Genomic DNA, 21,590 nt, shown 5'->3' with positions numbered 1-21,590 from the left:
GCACGCACGCACGCAAACACATGCATGCATACATACATGCATACATACATACATACATACATACATACATGCATACATACATATATACATACATGCATGCAAGCAGACCTACGTACGTAAGTTGTTGTTGTTCTAGTGTTTAACGCCATTTTTCAGCACAAGATAGGCAATACATGGCGGCCAGTATAACTGGTGGAGGAAGAACCCTGGAAAACCCAGGGAAGAACCACCGACCCACGAGAAGCTACTGGCAGGCTTTCCCATGTACTCACGCTACCCTTGGACTCGAACACACACAGACAGATGGCAGTGATCCGGAACGGTAAGCGCTTTAGACCACTCGGCCACTCGGGGCCCCACGTACGTAAGTACGTACATACATACATACGTACGTACATACATACATACATAGATAAATACGCACGCACGTACGTACATACGTACATACATACATAAATACATACATACGTATTTGGGGAGGCAATATTAATAGATACATACTGTCATACATACATACATACATACATACAAACAAACATACATACATAGATACATCCATCTATCCATTACATACATACATACATACATACATACATACATACATACATACATACATACGTGCATGCATGCCATGCATGCAAGCAGACCTACGTACGTACGTACATACATACATACGTACGTACATACATTCATACATACATACAAACATACCTACCTACCTACCTACATACATACATACATACATACATGCATCATACATACATACATGCATACATACATACGTATTTGGGGAGGCAATATTAATAGATACATACTGTCAGTCATATATACATACATACAAACGAACATATATACATAGATACATCCATCCATCCATCCATTACATACATACATACATACGTACATACATATATATTTGGGAAGGCAATCGTAATACATACATACATGCATGATTTGTTTACTGCTGGATGCCTGTATGGTTATCCTAGTTGTAACAGAAATAAAACAGATATTGTTTAATTAATGTATGTCCTTTCTTTTACACACTTGAGTTCGGAAAACCTATTACTGAAATTAGCACTTGACTCTTTGGTGCGGAATTCAAAACACACTTTTCAAGCACATGAAGAACAAGAAACTGCGGCAGCTTACATGATTTTCTCTAGAGAGAAGCTGTCGTCAAGGCTGCTTCTAGCTGATAAATATATTTTTTTTCACGAGCGTTCATAAATGTATAGTTTTTTGAATTTGTATTATCTTGCTGTTGGCATAGGATTACTATGGTAACCAAATTATTATCCGTGTCCTGGATGAACTGACACGGAAGACAAATATTGCATTGCGTTATGGATATTTTAATGACAATGCAGTATGGCGCTATGCGGAACTGTAACATCGAAATGGGGAATTTAGTACGGAAAAATTCATTGTTCCGGTCGTGATAAATGATATAGAGGTGCGTTCGGATCATGATAATTCAAATTACATCGGATAGAACATCTGTAGAGGTACCCAGTATTTTTCTTCTTTTAAAAGGTGTAGTGATATGGTTTTAGGGATGTTCTAGTCATCTTAGCTGGTAGGTATTTCAGTTTATCTGTTATTTAACATAACTGAAGCATTCGATTGTTAATCCATATCCTGCTTTCTTCTATAAAAAATGTTATCAGGTCAGTATTTATTCATTTATGATCCTCAAGTGACCACGAACGTACTAACCTGATTATGATTCATATGATATACAGTGAACTAATCAATATTAAACCTTGCCTACGCTATATCAGGGTTAAATATATTAAACCTTGCCTACGCTATATCAGGGTTAAATATATTAAACCTTGCCTACGCTATATCAGGGTTAAATATATTAAACCTTGCCTACGCTATATCAGGGTTAAATATATTAAACCTTGCCTACGCTATATCAGGGTTAAATATATTAAACTCTACCTACGCTATATCAGGGTTAAATATATTAAACCCTACCTACGCTATATCAGGGTTAAATATATTAAACCTTGCCTACGCAATATCAGGGTTAAATATATTAAACCTTGCCTACGCTATATCAGGGTAACGTCTTGGCACATGTATTTGTTAAACATCGATGATTACTCGATCTAATTGAAAGCATCAAATGGTCAAGTTCTAAATGCTCAATTAGGGCATTATGATTAAAATGGTCGCCTGTTATTAGATGTAGCTTGGTTACTTCCATTGATTTTCTGATTCAATAACCGAAGCAGGAAAACACAGTGGTGGAAGCTGTAAATGGCTAATGGAAAAGATGCTAGAACTATATACTTTACTTCTATTAAAGAATATTTACAGGAAGGTGCCGGCGTCAACCTTCTGTTGATTTCGTAATGGAGCAAGTTTTTTCTTGAGTTTCTCCGAAGGATTGACTTAGATTTATAATATTACTATTAATAATGTTGGTTTAGTTTGACATATGTACAGTGGTTACCGCTGGTCACATGGCTAGATTGCATAACCATACGCCATCAATATTTGTACGATATCCAGGATTATATTCGCCAGGCTTTTATGTCTCGAGTTGTTTATGCTTTTATCTACTTCAGAACGAGTCTATTTAAATAGAATTGTTGTGATGTTTCCATGACCAGCAATATGAGGGGCCTTATCTGCATTTTTGAACATCACCAATAAAACCTAATCAACACTTCACGAGACAATAAATGACTGTTCAAAACAAATTACCCCACCACACATATTATGATTACTGACTAACCGCAAAATTATTTATTTTGAAACATAAATAAGCACTCCACCACATTAAGAATTGCATTTTAGTTTGACTTTCAACATAATATTTTAGCTTTGCTAAATTAATACATAACACCAGTGAAAAATCATAGAGAGTAAAAGGTTAATCATCACCTAGACAAAATTAGTACTAAGCCTCAAAACATAACGTCGAGTGACGTAGTAAAGGTAAATGGGGCCCAGGGCGATGGTGGTAGCCGTGATTTTGGAAATATAGCATTACCCGAAATCCATCAGTAAAGAGTTAGAAATTTCATTTGTGTCATATAACAACTCAGCACATGGCTATTAAACAGTCGACTACGAAATTATAGCAGTCCTTATCAGCATTGGCAAAACATTCTTAAAATGTTGATCACTAGACCCTAATAACTTGACATTAAAAAATAAAACCATTAGAGCTCAAGAGTTGATATCTGAATGAATGTATTCAGAGAAGAAAAAACTGTATATGTAAATCAAGATGAAAAGTTGAAATATATTTAGAAATATCGGTAAGCTGATCATTTTATACGTATGTATAACATAGAAAATGACACATTACTTTTTTAAAAAATTTCCGAAGCAAATTTTAAACAAACTTTCAACTGTGTTTCAAATAATACAAAATATGTATGGTAATATAATAGTAATCATATTTTTTTATCATATTAAGCCCCGGGTGGCAAAGTAGTTTATGGTTCTCACCTTTTCCGATCACTGCCATCTCACCTAAATCCAAGGCCACATAGGGGGTTGGGGGTAACAGGGGATTTATCCCCGGGACCCGGAGCAGTAATTGGGTCGGGCAGAACAATTTGTTTTTTAAATTTTATCAAAGAATTTTTTTGTTTGAACAAGAACTAGGAGAAGCCCGTGTGTTTCTTACCCCAGGGCATGTGATCACTCTCTACGGCCCTGCATCCATCAGCTTGGGTTCAAGTCGCGGGTTCGTTCAATGTGGGTGTGTGTAAAACGCCTGCCAGTAACTTCCCGAGAGCCGATGATTCTTACCGGAGTAACAAGTACACAATTATAGCTGTTCTGTCCATGGAAATCTACTAAACGTAGATTAAATTATATTAAACCAGAAGTTGTTCAATTTTTCACGTAAAAGATCTAATATTTACTCATGTTATTTCTTGTTTATACTTATTTTATCTGATCCAGAACAATTGATAAAAAGAAGCTGGTCAAAACAGATATGCAAATGAAATGCCTTTACGAATACTCGAACATAATAGAAAATTAGAAACTATTAAAGGCTATAAATGTATAATTTATAATGTTATGTTTACTGATCCTCTATTGTATCGTTTTATACTGATTTGTTCATGTTTAGTTATGTGGAAATATATATAATAATTATAACGATAGCTTTTAAACCATCTGTTCAAGGAAACAATGAATTGAATACATACAGTATATATTTAGTAAGAATTTGTTTAAGTGTTTTCATTTTCATGAAATTGAGCCTCTATATATAGAACTTATTTGTGTCTTCTATTTTTATCTGCCTGTTATTATTTTTGTTTTTATTACAAAGGTATGTTTTAAAAGTCATCAAAAATGCAACCAATGCAGAATTAATTTATATGACCTGAATAAGAGTAACCCAGCTAAATAGTTTACTTAATGTGTTGTTATTAGAACTTATTTAATCATTATGTAATTTGTTTTAAATTTCAAAATGAAAGACATTTGCCCATTCAATATCTCACCCTTAGCATTACTACTTCTGAAGACGACGTAGATAGTATAGCTGCTCCAACGTTGGCAAATATTTCCTATTTTTTAAATTTGTTTTTTTTTACCCATTGTTACCAACTTCTTTACAGTTAAAGGCTTTCCTTTTGTTTCCTTGCATGTTCCATTTGCTATACTAATTTTTAAAGCTATTTTAGTGGTATTTAATAACTCGGTTATTATGTAGATGATTTCGGGGAATATTATGATGCTTGCAATTTATCTAATGTGTGATATAAAACAATTGAACAATCATTTGCAAATGTAGATGTGGTTGATTGATATTAAGAATTTTAAAAACATGATGGAAGATGCACAGTATAAATTAAAATAGTCGTCAATTTTAAGATTAAAAAGGGGAAATTATATTACCAGGATGCAGGCAATAATCTTCTAGATGTTTCTAAAACGCATAAACCAAATTCGCTGCACTCATCTAACCTTATAAACTTATAGCTAATTAAATAGCTGGAAGGAACATTTTCTGAATATTAGATGGAACAAAATTTACATAAATGGCATCTAAAATTAAAAAAATTGCAGGCATACCTTGACTACAACCTTCACAGACTACTGTTCAACAAACGATGCTAATATAACTTTCATGTTAAATGGAAGCATAAGTACCAGCACAACTGGCCCATTTGAAACACAATTAGGACAAAAGAGGCTGTAAGAGATGAATACCACGAAAGAATTGATAGTGTGCCACTTCTGAGGTTGAGATGGAAAAAGAAAAACAAATTATACGATGCCCAGATGCGTTGAGAGTAGCTGAATACAAATTATATAATTGCAATCATACGTTAAAACGTGTGACAAATAAATTGAATGCATAAAATGGATATCAGCAAAGAAACAAGTAAACTTGAATAAACCACAAGAGCAAATGTATAATACAGAATGTTAAAGGACATACATAGTCGGACCATTGACAGATTTTGAAAATACCCCAAGAGAAAAAACAGAAAAATGTACTTAAAAGTTAGATGTCATGTGTGATTTGGATTTTTAACGTAGCTTTAACAATTTTTCAGTCATATTGCTACAATGTCTGCAATGTGGCAGTTTATAGTGATGTCTAGCACTGGGGCATCATGCCACAGACATGTAGCATGATGGCCCACCCAGTCACATTATTCGGACAACAAGCCGACCAGTCCTAACACTAACCTCTTAATGCTGAGCGCCAAGCGAGGCAGCTGTTGGTACCATTTTTGTAAGTCTTTGGTATGACTGGGTCGGGAATCGAACCCACGACCTCCCGCGTATGAAGTCAGCCAGGAAAATAGCTTCTGTATTTGTTGACCTTATTATATTGATAATAAATCGTTGGCTGATTTGTTATTTACGGTTTTCATAAAAGGCATAGGCGCTGAAAATAATCAACGAAGGGAAACTATTTTCCTGGAAAAGTTGATAAAACACTTATCTAGCTAGTTAACATATAGTTTAGAAAGTAATGAACGCCATCTCTTGCAGCCGTTTTTATAATAATAAACATTTGTTCAGTTGTCTCATAGTCTGTTTCTGTTATATCGTGCACAGGTTCAACTGTATGGATTACAAACCTATCACGATATTTTTTTTCCTGTGCATTTACATATGTTCTATTCTTTTACATGCTAATCTGTGTTTTGACATTTTGTTATGGAGTGTTAATCAGCTACCACGTCACTGTTCACATCATCATTTATTCGTAGCAGTTCTGAAGAAGTCTTTATAGCTGTTTTGACTTACTATGCTATTTATAACACCATGTTACTTTGTAAAATAATATAGTGACCGTGAAAAGCGTATATTAGCTTAAGTATCGAATCAGAAAAGTGTTGCTTATAAAGTTTTCATCCCTGTCTAATGCTTAAAGGTGTTTATAGTTTAATGGATTAAATAATGTTAACATTATTTTATATGTAATGAGAAATGAAAGCTTCCAACTAAAAATATATTGAATGTGATAATGCATCTGCAGCGCTCTCATCCATTCAAATGCTCCAGCTTTAAGGAAAATCCCAACCCCTCTCCTCCCGATGAAAGCAGAACTGATAACTTAGGTCTGTAAGATTTAACGTTACGCTTATTAAATGCATGTTGCAACAACGGATAAGATTTGAAGAGAATTAAAACGGTGAACATGCACTGAATTAAATAACATCAACATCATCACCACCAGTGTATCATTACACCCCTGCGGTCTCGGAATGTTGAATATGACTCGTGCACATTAAGGTATGTCGACCTAGGCGACCAATAGAGACGGGAGCTGTGGTAGAGTTGGTTATCGCGTCAGCCTCAGGACCGGTCAAAATACCCTACTAGAGTTGCTCTGCTATAAGACACCAAACAAACGAATTGTAATAACATACTTTTGTCTCCTTAGTCCAGATACTTCATAGATAGGAGTCGGATCCCAAACAAACCAACATTTTACATTTGGATGGAAATGAGCTTTATATTTTGTACCGCTCTGAAATTGTTGTGAGTTACCGCTCTAATGACAGATTTGTATGAGTCTTCAATTTGCTAGAGTAACGAAAAGCTTCAATTATGTTTGGGGTACATCAACGCATCATCGACAAAATCCATGTAGAGAATGACAAGGACCTTGTCCGATCCAAAAAATGTAAAACATGTCGCATTTCATAGTATTAATAGTAGCATCATCGACAAAATCCATGTAGAGAATGACAAGGTCTTTAAAACATGTCGCATTTCATAGTATTAACAGTAGCAATAAAATATATCTTGTAACAACCAATGCAGACAATTAACGATACAAGACATTGAGCATACGATAGGCAACATAAGAACAATACTGATTTACAAATGATGCAAAAGCGATATACGTCACACACATAAAGCAACACACGTAGATCAGGCTTAATAGTATCAAAATAACCTGTATGGGGCTTACTTCCAATAGTGTCTTATCTGTATTTAAAGGTTGTAATGCCAACAAAAATAAAAAAAACAGGTTACATCAACAGTATACTTAAACTATTACAAAATATCCAAACAAGAGACACAATACAGTGCAAATTATGTACACAGTATTAGGATATGAAACACTATTATTCTACCGAAATTCTACAAGGTGGAATATAAAGGGACGAAATGTGGATCGCAGTGATTTGGCCTAGAATAGGTGTTACTAATGCCTTTGACTGCTCAATACAAAGAAAAGAGAAAAGAAATTAAAAAGGCAATCATCTAAATGAAAAATACAGTATGGTTCTTTCTTCATTACGTTAAGCTTGTTCTGTTAAGTGAGACTCAAATTGAGACTTAACCTGAATAAGTTAGTAGTATTCGTAATATCATGGGACAAGGCCTTCCAATCTTTTTTTTTCTGAAATGCAATGAAATCTTTGAGAAGATAAACTATTTAATCTTTTGATCTTGTAATTCTCATAAAACGGTAACATGTATCAATCCGTATGGTCTATGGGCTTCGTAAATAAATAATTTCCTACGAAATCTTGAGAAGAAAGAATTATATGCATATTATTTACTAAACATCGACCACGAAATTAGTTTCGTTAATAATGCATGTGATCTACCTGAACGCAAAATTACACAATTACAACACTCTGACGAAATCCTTTGTCCAGATCCTCCACCCAACCTTTTCAATTTCAAAAGGTGGCACTGGTGCAAGTCGAGACTAGCGAAAATTCTCTTAAACAGAGATATAAATAAATGACAATATAATTACATGCACTCGGATTATTTGGGAATAGTATTCTACTGTACGAGGCTAACCGTATAAGAAATATTATAAAATTCAGATCAAGCATACGCAGGTCGACGAGCACCTACTGACTATAACGCTTTTTAGAGATATGTTTCACGGCAATGGTTGTTCTGCGGGAACAAACAGTAAAAATAAATGCAGACTCTATGCTTTGCAGCACAGAACAGTCTAGCTTGTCCAGAACCGTGACAGTTGTTATCTGCTCTCTCCCAAACTCGATATAGCCAGAAGATCATCTGCCACGGTGATATATAATCGCCTCTGACAAAGACAGCCGATCTATAAGCTCAGTCCGAATCGATAGTGATATCGATTAAATATTCCGGGAACCACGACACCTATACATACTTACTTCTACTATTTCAAAGATGATAACCAACTAGACAATACATGCAAAAGTAGGATCTATAAATGAAAATATCACGATACTATCTTCATATATCCAACGACGCTTTCACAGGTTTCAAGTATCGACAGTTACAAAGACTGTCGTTTGTAATTTATGCATTTACAATGTTATGTTGTAGGATATTATACGTGATGAGTTTGTCAAACTCTTTTCCCGTCTATATTAAATTCTGACAATGAAATAATCTATAATGGCATAGCTGGAAAGCTTTAAATTACAAATTGCCGATTTTAATGTTGGTCACTGGATTTCTGGCTAGTAATTACGCTGGTTGCGGAAATATGCCCATAAGTCAATATTACACAATCGTCATTGTATCACATTATTTTTGTTCAAATCGAGATCGTTCTTTGATGAAAATGAAATTATAAGTTATTAAGATAATTAAGTGGTCAAGATCAGTAGATTTATTATGGAAACGTGGATTATTATTCGTCCTGAATATCTGTCCCATGTCAATAAAATCATATTGTCATGCAGTTGTTCCAAAAAATTGCCAATTTGTTTAAACGTCCTTTTCAACGTTCCCGCGTTGTTGATGAAGATACCTAGCTCAGATGTTTTAGAGACAAGAAAACATTGCTTTTCTTTCCTTCAATTTATTTTCTTCTGTTATTCTTTCTTCGACGGTTTCTTCCTTTCTTCTTTCATCTTTAATAAATGGCAAATGTATCCACATATCTTCATATGGCATGATGTCCCACCCAGTCACATTATCCTGACACCAGGCCGACCAGTCCTAACACTGACCTCTTAATGCTGAGTGCCAAGCGAGACAGCTGTTAGTACCATTTTTGCCGGTCTTTGGTATGACCCGGCTGGGGATCCAACCCACAACCTACAGCATCCGAGGCGGACGCTCTAACCACTATTCCACCGGAGCGGTGGAAAATGTGTAAAAAGTCTTTAAAATACATATAAACAAAACATAAAGATATACCAAATAATACCTTAAATATAGGTATAACATTTTGTTTTAATAGTGTAAGATTTTCTCTAGTGGTACATTTGTAAAAAGCTATTTAACCGAATTCACATTAAAACAAAAACAAATGTCCCACGAATTGAGCAAAACTAGCAAAGATGTATATACGTGAATGTCTTGTCACGCAAATATAAAATCTCCGCAACTTTCTAGTCCCATGGTAACAAGTGAAATACGGATAAATTAAAGGCTTCTATCTTTTAATGCAAGTGTGAATTATACTTTAGAAATCATGGATGCGGAACGAGAAGAATGAGATTAAATTGTTTCATCATAAAATCAGAAGTTTGAGATACAAAATGTCATTATTAAAAATGTTGTTGAAGAATTTAATGTTATATGTTCATAGTGAATGCTAGCTACATAATACGGTTTTAAGTTATTGTCTACAAACAGATGCTTTCATCCTGCCACTCTTAAAGCTAGAACAAATAAGGGCTGAAAACTAATTATAAACGCATCAGAAATGTTGCAACCAATTAGACGCCTTGATGTAAAGAACAAAACAGAAAAGGTCATTTGGTAGAAACATTTTCAAAATAATTAGTTTGCTTGAATTCCTCGTGTACATATTCACAAATAACCAATTAGGTAATAGTAATTTGTAAATTTTGGCGAAAGTGCGGCTGATGCAGCTATTCCACATCAGAGATTATATTAATAACAATGTCAATATCATAAAAGAGGGAACACATTCCATCGACCGTTTCTTACCAATGAAATAATAACATTTTGTTATATCGATTTAGCTGTGAAATTTAAACTAAACCCATATTCTTTATGAATATCTACGACCAATAATTTAATCCCAAGCCCTTCCATAACTCAGCATTAGGGTTTATACTGAATTATCAATTATTAATTTTACTGAATAAATGTCGTGGCTGCTTTACAAATGAAGATCTCAATAAGACAAACTGTCCCAATGTCATAAGTCATAAGGTGTTAAAATCTGTTTCAAAGTTATAGAAAGAGAGTTTGCTACTTGTTCAATAGATCTCAATGGGCGACATGTTTGGTTCATGTAACTTAGAGTATGCTGTAATAGGAAAGATGCAATGAAAGTCTGGTATCCGACTACAGACTTATCTTACTTAGAAGATTCATTGAAAATCGGGTAGAAAGAACCTTTCATAAATAATGTTTAAAATTGTTTGAATGTAAATAATGTTTCTCAAAAGATAAATCTGACGTTACGATATAACTGTATGATTTCTCAACTAATTTACACTTACTATCTTTTATATAAAAAATGTTAGGAAATATAAAAATTGTATCGTGTTGTGCTGCCTATAAAATGTATTCGACAGAGCGGTATCGCGGCCGTGACTTCAAAAGTAGTAGAAAATGGAATAAATAATGATCTCCGTGAATGTTTTGAAAGATATCTTTCGATTATGAGCAATGGGTTTATCTTAAAGATTCCTTAGCAAGTGCTAGAAAAATAGATGCGTGAGTGTCCCAAGGTTCAGTATTAGGCCCTTTATTATTCATGGTTTATGTAAATGATATTGCTAAATTGACGAATACTCTTGATGTATATTTTTTTCAAAATGGCTCATCAATATAGTATTCTCATAACAATGAATAATATAAAAAGTTATTTGAATACAACTAAATCATTGGTTTAAGCAATGGATTATGACACTGCATGCTAGGAAGTTATTTTGTTTTCAGAATGCTCTAATACACAAGCTCCTAAACTATTTTAGATGGCAAAAGCCTAAAATGTGTTGATTCTCATATACGCCTTGGTTTGACGGTTAGATAAGATTTATATGGAAAGAATGTATTGTTGAATATTTAGCCAGGACTGGAAAGCAAAATTAACATTGTCGAGTTCATCAGAGCTTACGGTTTCTAAAACAGCTCTTTTAACATTTTAACATTATATTAGACCCTTTATGGAATATGCAACTAGTTGGAACGGTTGTAGTGAGAATTATTCAGTTAAGACAGTAAAGCCTCAATCTGTCATCATTACCACTGGTTTATATTCTTATGCAAGTCACAAATGTTTATTTTTAGGAAGTGTTTAACTGCTTGAATGAATACAAGTCAAAAACGTGCATCATTCTGCAGGATTATCAACATTGATGCTCCACTCCTTTTACAAAGATCGATTCCCCCATTATATAATCGAGGTAAGCCGACGGTAATATTATTTCAGTCTCATGCATGTGTACGCATTTGTGGAAAAATGACATATATCATCCAGTGACAATTTATGGAATAATCTCTTAGATGATATACGTCAGATTTACGTTACTCAGGAAATTAAGGCCAATTCTGTTTCCAAATTTTAATACTTCAAAATCTCGCAGCATGGTGATATAAAATTATCGATTATGCAAGTAACGCGGAGGAATAATTGCTTCACGTACTACACCATAAATATACAGTAGGTTTAATAAACAGTATGTGTATAAAAATGCTCTGAAAGCAGTGAACATTATTCCTTTTCATGTTAAATATATTTTAATCAAAGTCACATAGAATTATTTGAATTATACCAATTGAATTTAAATATGGGTTCATTATGAATATAACATTTCAGATTTATGAAAGGTCACTATCAAAAAAAGGTATGACAGTACATACATAAATGAAAGCTACTGTCCAGTCCCAACAACATTTGAATATTTTCCTGTACATTTAACAGCAGACATAGATTCTTCACTCTTTTATCTTTTCTTTTTCTTCCATTCTTTCCTTGCATTTTTCCTTTCAGTGTCTCTGTTATAATTGTTATTTATGAAATTAATTTTCTACATATGCCATCCATCTTAAACATTTTCTATAAGAAAGTTTGCAATGCATTGTGATGCGATAATGTATTGCTGGAACTTTCAAGCTAATTTCAATTACATAGCTTGAAATAAAAAGACAAGTTTAGACAAATGGCATTGTGAGTAATGGTTCCCTTTCTACGACTCTCTTACAAAACAATACATGTCCGGAAAAGACTTTATAACTCTTTGGTATAGCTTTCATGGAAATTAAAATAGACAGAACATCAGTCACTGAATCTTTGTTAATATATGAACTAACTTTAGACATTGATTTGTTTTAAAATCGTTTGAAAGTGATTTGTCTTTTCCTCATCATTATTATCACCCTTTTGTGCCCGAAATAAATACGTGATTGATTAGCTCTCTGCGAACAAAATTGATTTATTCATTAATATTATTAAAAAGGAACATGATTCTATATAAAGTGCAAGCATTTACGTCTGCGGTGCCTTTTTGGATGAATTTCAAGGTCAATGTATCTATATGTATCCGAATGTAATGAAGCTTTCCAATAAGACACATTACCGCCAGAAACAGGGACGTGAAAAGAACGCAAAATGACGCCATTGAATTGGAAGGCACAAAAAAGTAAATATTTTCATCTCTCTTTGGGTGAAATGCTAAACCTTTATAGACATTCACCTTGCTGAATTACCTATAAAATGTAGAACCAGTGCTCTCTCAGACGAAATTATTTAATCTTTTGCATTGCAAGATATAACGTTTAAACTAAACTTTACTCTTGTCCATGACAAACATTTTTACGATCATCATTGTATTTCAGGCACAAGACCATCTCTGCAGTAATGAGTGACTGGGGGATAGCGTTGCTGGTGATCGCACTGGTGGCTGTGGCTGCTGTGGTGTTGGGAATTCTGTTTAGAATATTCGGAATATATCAGATAACATCCTGCTTTGCAACCAGCGAAGAAAAGGCAGTTTTGACAAAAAATGAACAATACAACGGGTACATGGTAAGAGAGTGAAACTATTCAGATTATGTAATTATTTATTTTTGAATGGCAACTAACATAGAAAAATATTATAATCCAAACGAAGCCATGTTGACTTGTTATGGTAATTAGCCTAGTCTGCCAAGATAGCGTATTACAATGGCTAAAACATACAACGGAAAACCCCTCTCATACTCGGACAAATCGTTCATGAAAATATGAAACGTTATGTCGGATTTTGAGCTAAACAGGTCGATAGCGGAAAAAGACAATTAATGTTACATTTGTTGGGGCTCTGGTTTATCATTGCACATCGTATGTCATAGTACGAAAGAAATGCAGGTGATGACAATAAAATTAAATAGAAGCTGACAGGATAAGAAATAGAATACAAACCAACAAACAAAAAGCATAGTAGATGCCGAAGTGCACAGTTGAATGTTAAAATAAAATTTTACTATTGTTTTCAGGTTAATTCTGAATCTGACTTTACACTGGACAAAACTGGAAAGTATGTGGAATATGATACATTGAATACAGACCCAAAATACTCAGGGCTGGAATCTCATTCCCCACCCCGCCAGGAAAGTGCGACAAGTAGTCCAGTGTCCATGGAAACTGGTTCCATAGGTAGGCATTCTGTCAGTATCATTCACTTCAGACTCTACATTTCGTGTTTAATCTTTCTGGCTTCTCACCTAAAACAATATACTTTTATTTTCAGTCGTTAAAGGTAAATGCCAAAAAAGAGACAGTAAAAAGTTTTAGTAGGATTCATGCAATCAAATACATACTTAGTCAGTCATGGGATCCTTTTATACCTACGCAGGATTCATCAGGTTACATATATTAAATAGCGTTCCATCAGCTGTTAAATAGCGTGCCCACATTTGTTAAATAAAATGCTTTAAATGTTTGAATCTATTTGAAACATGCGCGTTTGAGACTCCTCTCACTGACTGAAACGGTAGATTTTATGACGCTTTTATTTTCTTGCCTTTTAAATCGTAATTGTAAACATTAAAACAGCTGAAAATTGTTAAGCAAATGCATGATATAATAACAACTGCTTATAATATTCTCAGAAAAATACATATATTTGGTATGAATAGAGTTCCAAATCAAGATCATACCACTGTCGAGATTTTTGTGACATTTGAGACACACACACACGCGCACATACATACATACATACATACATACATACATACATACATACATACATACATACATACATACATATGTGTATATTATGTACGCTGTATCAATGATATATCACGAGATGTAAAAAAAATTAATTAAAAGGAAACGAGGCTTGCCGAGTTTCTTTCTAATGAAAAATTTATACAACGAGTGGTATATCATTGAAACAGCGTACATACTATACACATATTTTATTTATATCATATACAAATACATTGCTTTGCCCTTTGAACGGAGTTAAGTTTTACTACAGGCAGCTGTGTCTTGACCGAGTGAATGAACTCCTCACATCCTCGAGTATGTCAGCTACAAAATATAAATAGGGTTCTATGCCTTTTGTGGTTATTCAAAACGACCTTTTCTTATTAATAAGTTCATGGTTGTCTTTCTTTAGTTCATATTGTTCTTCACAATCAGCACAATACACTAATGATTTAAACCTGAAAGATGATTTTAATGAAGAAAGGTGGTCACTAGAAACACTTGGTTATCTACGCCAATCACATTAACACTAAGAAATTCACGTAATGGTGCATAAACATTAACGTGGAATAGAAACCAAGCCAAATGACGGGCCAACAAGAGGTAATTAAAATATTTTAATATTTTTTACAGTTAATATAAGTCATTATACTGCTTCGATAAAAGTACTATGTATATAAAGAATACAAATCATATGGCAAATAACAGTCCTTTCAAGTGCTCGAGATCCAGCAAGGGATCACGTTTGTCAAGGATTTTTAAGATAAATGTACTAACCTGACTACGAACAGTGCAAAACTATTATCTAGATGGCATAAGCGCTTTCGACTCTTAATGAGTATTTTTCAAAGGCAAATTCAAACCGTTGTCTTTATAAAACTTTACATGACTATGACTTGTTGCGGATGCTGAAAGATATTTTATATTGGCCTAGAAATCGATGAGCCATAGCTTCATCGGTTATTTTATGTAAAATTATGTACGCGTAAATTATATCCCGGATATTTCATTGTTATATTTGTAATTATAGGTTATTGGGTGACTAATAAGCAAATTTAGAGAAATATTGAAAAGAGAACATGCCAGCTGCAAAAAGGTAATTTTATTTGTGAATGGCGGTCTTTTTCTCGTCTTCTTGGTTTAAACCGCTTGGTTTCAATATTCTAAGGCGGAGTATCCAGATAAATTTCTTTTCTTTACTGGTTTCGGAACTCCATTATTTGGGGTTGTGAGCAATTGCTATAAGTGTTATATCACTGAAAGTGTGGCCATGGGAGGAGAAGTGTTCTGCGACTGAGCTTCTGTACAGCTTCTTTGTCATTCAATCAGATCTATGAAGGTTAATCCTTTTGTGTAGTTTTTCAGTTTCTCCGACATACTGGATGCTACAGATCTTACATGTGATGATTTAAATTACATTATCTGTTTTGCACGTTTTGCTTGATCCATGTATGTTCAGTTTTTCTCTAGTCACTGTGCTAGAAAATGTCCTGGTTTATATCATATGTTGGCAGGTTTCGCACCTTTTATCGCCACAGGGGCCAGATTGACTAGTGTGGTCTTGGTTAGTGATTGGTGTAAGCTTTGACCTGACCAGTAGTAGTCCTAATAACCAAATGTTCTACTAATTTCACGTTCGAATCCAGACGAAGTATCCAAGATGGAAGACGATGACGTATGCTACAATCTGTAGTGTTGAAGTCTACAGTTTCTTGAAGAAATACGAATTATGACTCCGGTTTCTGATAGCTGAATAACTTTTATATAACAAACTGTCCTTGTTCCACAATAGCACACGAGCACACGTATTGTCCAGAAAAATAACAGAATTAATCCTTTTGAATCCAAGTAATTTGAAATAATTCCAAGCCAAATAATTTCAAACAGCACAACATGCAACTAACAATTTAACATCCCAACTTCTGATTAATTATCCAAAACATGGGTTATATGGGCTTTCCAAAACGTAAACAAGGGTCACGTGATCATCTTCTATAAATTTATAGAAGCAAGTACTTGTTATAGCTCACGTTTACCCAGTGTGACCCTGGCGAAAACCAATTATTTTTACTTTAAGAAATAAAATAAAAACATTGTTTATATCTTAATGACAAGGCCCCATCGTGACCTTGGAAACAACCATAATTTTAAAATAAAATAGAACTTGTTTACAAAGGTTGTTACAACTGCTGAAACAAGGTCAGGATTTAGATCAACACCTGGTGTTTATAAACTAACAGATAAGGTCTAAAACAAATATCATCTCTCTAAATGGACTTCTTGATTAAAATGGCTACCCTTATCAAGATACCTCTTCAACATATTTATATGCAATGGTAGATTGGTATTCTCCTGCCAGGAGTATTAATGATATAATTTAAATCGTTTGCTACCTTTTTCCACTGGGTAAAGACCATAGTACTTAGCCTGAAGAGGATTTTAAGGTAAGGGCAGTTAAGCCAGAACTATAGAACCATGCTGAAAACTTCTTTCCTTTGTATTTTTGTCATAACTTAGTAGAGTGCAGATTATTCCTTGCAACGTCATTAGCCTTGACAACTTGAAATTAGAAACTTAGTCGAGAGGATTAATTTATGGATCTTCATTTGAAAGATGTGTCTTCTTTAATAACTTCGATGGTCCACGGACAGTATGTCCAAAAACTAGTTCAAAGTGACTAAATCCTAAAGATTCTTTAACTGATTCCCTAACAACAAAGAACAGTAAATGACTACCTTCGCCCAAATCTTTTCTGGTATCAAGATAATATATCCGGATCACAGCGTTTATGTTCGATCAAATCTGTCTAAATCTTTTTGCTTTCAGGATGATAGGAAAATACTTAACTTGCTGAATGTCTAATTCATGCCTAACGTGCTAGAAAATTCATGACATAATATTTGACCCCTGATCCGATTGGACAGATATTGGACGTCCAAATTGTGTAAAAATACGGTATCAAAGGTTTCATGATGGTTTTAGTTTTAATATTCCTCAAAGGAATTGTCTCTTGGAATCTTATAGACAGACACGTTATGGTCAACATATATTTGCTGCCTGACTTTTTCTTAGATAAGGAAACAGAAGCAGTCTGCCGTTATTCTGCAGAATAGTTCGTCGAATATGCGAATAGGTTGCAGAATAGTTCGTCAAATGTGCGAATAGGTTGCAGATGAGCTTTGAGCATCTTCTGATTGGGTTTTCCTACCATTTTACGAGAACGACAAGATCTGCAGTATTTACAAACATCACTTTTTTGGGCAATAAAAATGATTTAAGATCTTGTAATAAGTTTTATTGATTAGTAAATGACCAGCCAAATGTGTTTTATGAGCTAGACTGAGAATCTCCTGTCAATATGACTTAAGAAAAACAATTTGATAAATTTGATAGCTCACTGACCAGTTGTCACTAGTAGGTACCTCCAATTGTCTCCGTTTTCTCACAGGTCCCCATTTTTAACAAAATAACAAACATACGCTTCGGTGGCTTCAGTTTAGCTAAGAATCATCTGAAACAACAGGATATCCCATGATCTTTTTTCCTGTTCGACGACAAGTGATTTTCGTTTGTCATCCTCATTAGAATAAAGAAAATGAGTAGTAAAAAGAGAATTACTGGCATCAATATTTTTTTGAGTGATCATACCAGGAGCGAAATTGACCTCATTAAAAGCCTAACTAATACATGTGTCAGCTGAAGGAGTAATATCCTGATCAACTTCATTCTTATAGCTTTTTCGCCATAGCTCTTGTCACTGCACAAGCTGGGTATAAATCGGAGAATTATGTTTCAATAGGATCGACATTCTGATCCAAACAAGGCTTGGCAGTTACAAATGGAATAACCACAACCTTGTCTCCAGCTAGGCCGTTGCCTAGCAATAAATGAATACGCTCGATGGGTAAAGACGTCACTCTTCCGATTGTCACATGTTCTGAAACGAAGTCTGTGAGAAATTTGCACAATGAAGAGGTGCATTAACAAAACCGCACTCCACTACCTAAATTAGAACACTTTCATTAGAAAACGACTTCTCCGACAAATGCAAATTACCTGATAATAAGAGAATCTGAGTAGAGCGTGTGTCCCTTAAACTTTTAATAGGAATAGGGTTGGCAGATTTACTAATAAGTGTTACAGAACCTTCCGACATGAATAGTTCATAATTCTCCATAGAAACATCAGGCTGGAGTTTGCTTGACCCAACAAATTTATTGCTTCAATACATGTCCATGGCCTTGACCTCTTAAAAATAAGAGCCTTTGCTATAGGTCTCACTTTTTACTCCGTTGCTTATTTTTCAATTTATAGTAATCAGAAATAACATGCTCGTTCTTCGCGCAGTATGTGTACGTATAAATTGATGAAGGTTTTTGATAAGTCTTTTCAGAAACTTGATTTCTAAAATTTGTCCAGATTGAGGCTTGGAAATGCTAGTATTAGACTGAAATAGATTATACAAGGAAACTGCTAAGTGGAAGACCTTCTGATCAAAAACACGCTGTGAGTTAAGAAATAATTGTCAGCTGTAATGGCAGCATTTTCTGAGTATTTCTTAGCTTCTAAATGGACGCAATTATTGAACCCTCCAACTAATATGAATTGTCTGAGGTTATCATAGTCCTGACCAACGTTCTTGTTGGAGCACCACCTTTCAAATATTTACTCTTGTTCTCATGTTATTTCTAGATGCCCAGTTTCCTTTTCATGGTACCTAAACCTGTGTGGATATCCCTCAGTTACCAGTTCATAACTTTCCAAGATATATTCCTTAACCAGATCATAATTTACATTTTGCTGTACTAACAGAGAGGCGCAGATTTCACAATCGTTGCCGATAAGTGCACTTTATAATAATTGTGTCCCATAATAGTTTCCTATGCTCTATTGGTGATTTAACATTTTCAGCACATGTTTCGAATTTGGGAAAATATGTATCTACTTCATTTTCAAAAGTGTGGTACTAACCTAATATTTTAGCAACATCAACACCTATATGTGGGGGAGTGTTTCCACTTGCCAGTTCTAATTCTTTAAATCTAAATTGAAGTTCCCTTTCGCATTTTCTCTTTCTCTCTGTATTTCTCTCTTTTCTTTTCCTCTATCTCTGTATTTCCCTCTCTTCCTTTTCTTTCTGTGTCTGCATTGCCATATCTTTTCTTTCTCTTGCTCTTACCTCTTTTTGTAATTGCATTTGTCGTTCGTATATTTGGTAACTGCATTTGCCTCTCTCCTTCTTTCTCTTTCTCCAATTGCATTTGTTTTTCTTCTTTTTGTAACAGCATTGCTCTCTTTATCGTCTTTCTTTAATTTTATTTCTCTCCTTTGTTTCTCTTTCTCCAATTGCATATATATATATATATATATATATATATATATATATATATATATATCCTATTTCTGAGGTTTAATTTGATTTCACTCTTGTATTTTAATTTTAATTCCAAAACTGGCAAGTTATAGTCAAATGGAGACTTACTAATCCAACCCAAAGCACTTTTATCCAAATTATTGTTTCCAACCAAATACTGAACCTAACTATTTTTTATTTCTTGCTTCATTAAATACTTTTTTGCTTCAGAAATTGTGTGTGTCTTTATGTATGTGTGTGTGTTTTTGTGTGTGTGTGTTTTGGATATTTTTACGAAGCTTTAAAAAAAATTGTCATATCGATTACGATGTCTGCATTGTAGCAGTTTGTAGTGATGTGTAGTACTGGGGCATCATGACGCAAACATGTAGCATGATGGTCAACCCAGTCACATTATCCTGACACCAGGCCGACCAGTCCAAACACAACCTGTGAATACTGAGCGCCTAGCAATGCAGCTGTTAATACCTTTTTGATAAGTCTTTGGTATGACTCGATCGGGGTTCAAACCCGCAAACTCTCGCATCCGAGACGGATACTCTAAATAATGGAGTGAATCATCTATTTTCAAGGACTCCAACTTTTCCTGGGTATGATTCAAAATGAAGTTCCCCAATTTATCTTGCACTGTGAAGACGTGTTGGTTTCGCTACTAATTTCTCAAATATGTAAACAAAAATCACCTAGTATTTAGACAATTCCGAAACAAAGTGAACTTAAATATTTCTTTTTTTTTAAACAAAATGCTTTTGAATTTTTTTAGAGAAAACCCTAATCTGTACAAGAGCCCTCAATTTTTTATTATGACTCCATTGTATTAAACAAAGAACTAGAAAAGATCGAAATTCAAATAGTTTTTTTGTAAAATTTAACAAATAATAATTTCCTCTTGAATACAAAGTGAACATTTAAAAAGAACTTGCATTATTACGAATTAAAAACCAAATAGTCCAAAATCGCCAGTCCTGGTGAATAAAGATCTGAGGACACTTCAGTGGTATTTCAAATACATTACAACAATGTAAGTGTTGACCTGCATGCAGTGATCTGTAGTGCCGAAAATATTAACGTACTAATGGCTTGAAGTGCAAAGATGAGCCAACTGCCTTTCGATGAATCACATTAATATAATCCAAGACGTCAGGTAGACAATGAAAATGAATTTGGACATTTATCATATTTTAATCGTAGTAGACGGTAATTTACTAATGATACTTGTGATGTTAATAATCCCAGGGAAAGACAAGTTCTTTGAGAAACTTGTATATATGTCGGGATGTAGGTATTGGTTATCATGAATACACTTGGAGTAAATATAACGCAATAACACACTAGGAGTAAATATAAGTCAACAACATACTTGGAGTAAATATAACTCAATAACACATGCAAAGCTTATTCTATTCTCAAAAGATTATTTATAATAGTTGAAAATGCTAAAATAAAACCATGATATACGACAGAACATTCATTGATAAAAATGAAAAGAGTGTTTCAAAAGGAAATTAAAGGAAATCAGTTTTGAAATTTAATAATTTACTGCCCAAAGACACATCATACATAAAAGTAGCATTAAGCTCCACCCCCACCCCCGCAACCAACCCAAAAATTAAAAATATAAAATAC

General features: G+C 34.1%; 1 protein-coding gene across 2 annotated transcripts in view; it reads left to right on the top strand.

Moving 5' to 3' along the window:
- The window catches only part of LOC149797121 (synaptotagmin-12-like), a 90,534-nt gene that overhangs the window by 17,147 nt on the left and 51,797 nt on the right, over positions 1-21,590 (top strand). The window contains exons 2-4 of one of the 2 annotated variants that reach the window (XM_089961793.1): positions 11,689-11,804; positions 13,237-13,426; positions 13,876-14,035. In XM_089961793.1, coding sequence (XP_089817919.1) covers positions 13,259-13,426; positions 13,876-14,035 — 328 coding nt within the window. In that variant the 5' untranslated portion in view covers positions 11,689-11,804; positions 13,237-13,258. The remainder of the gene's footprint in view (positions 1-11,688; positions 11,805-13,236; positions 13,427-13,875; positions 14,036-21,590) is intronic. The other variant, XM_089961794.1, reaches the window with a different exon arrangement.

The sequence above is a fragment of the Sinohyriopsis cumingii genome, chromosome 6 (assembly GCF_028554795.1).
Source record: "Sinohyriopsis cumingii isolate HCF-2022 chromosome 6, ASM2855479v2, whole genome shotgun sequence".
Lineage (NCBI taxonomy): Eukaryota > Metazoa > Mollusca > Bivalvia > Unionida > Unionidae > Sinohyriopsis > Sinohyriopsis cumingii.
Note: the sequence above shows the minus strand (reverse complement) of the source record. Positions and strands in the feature narration are given on the sequence as shown.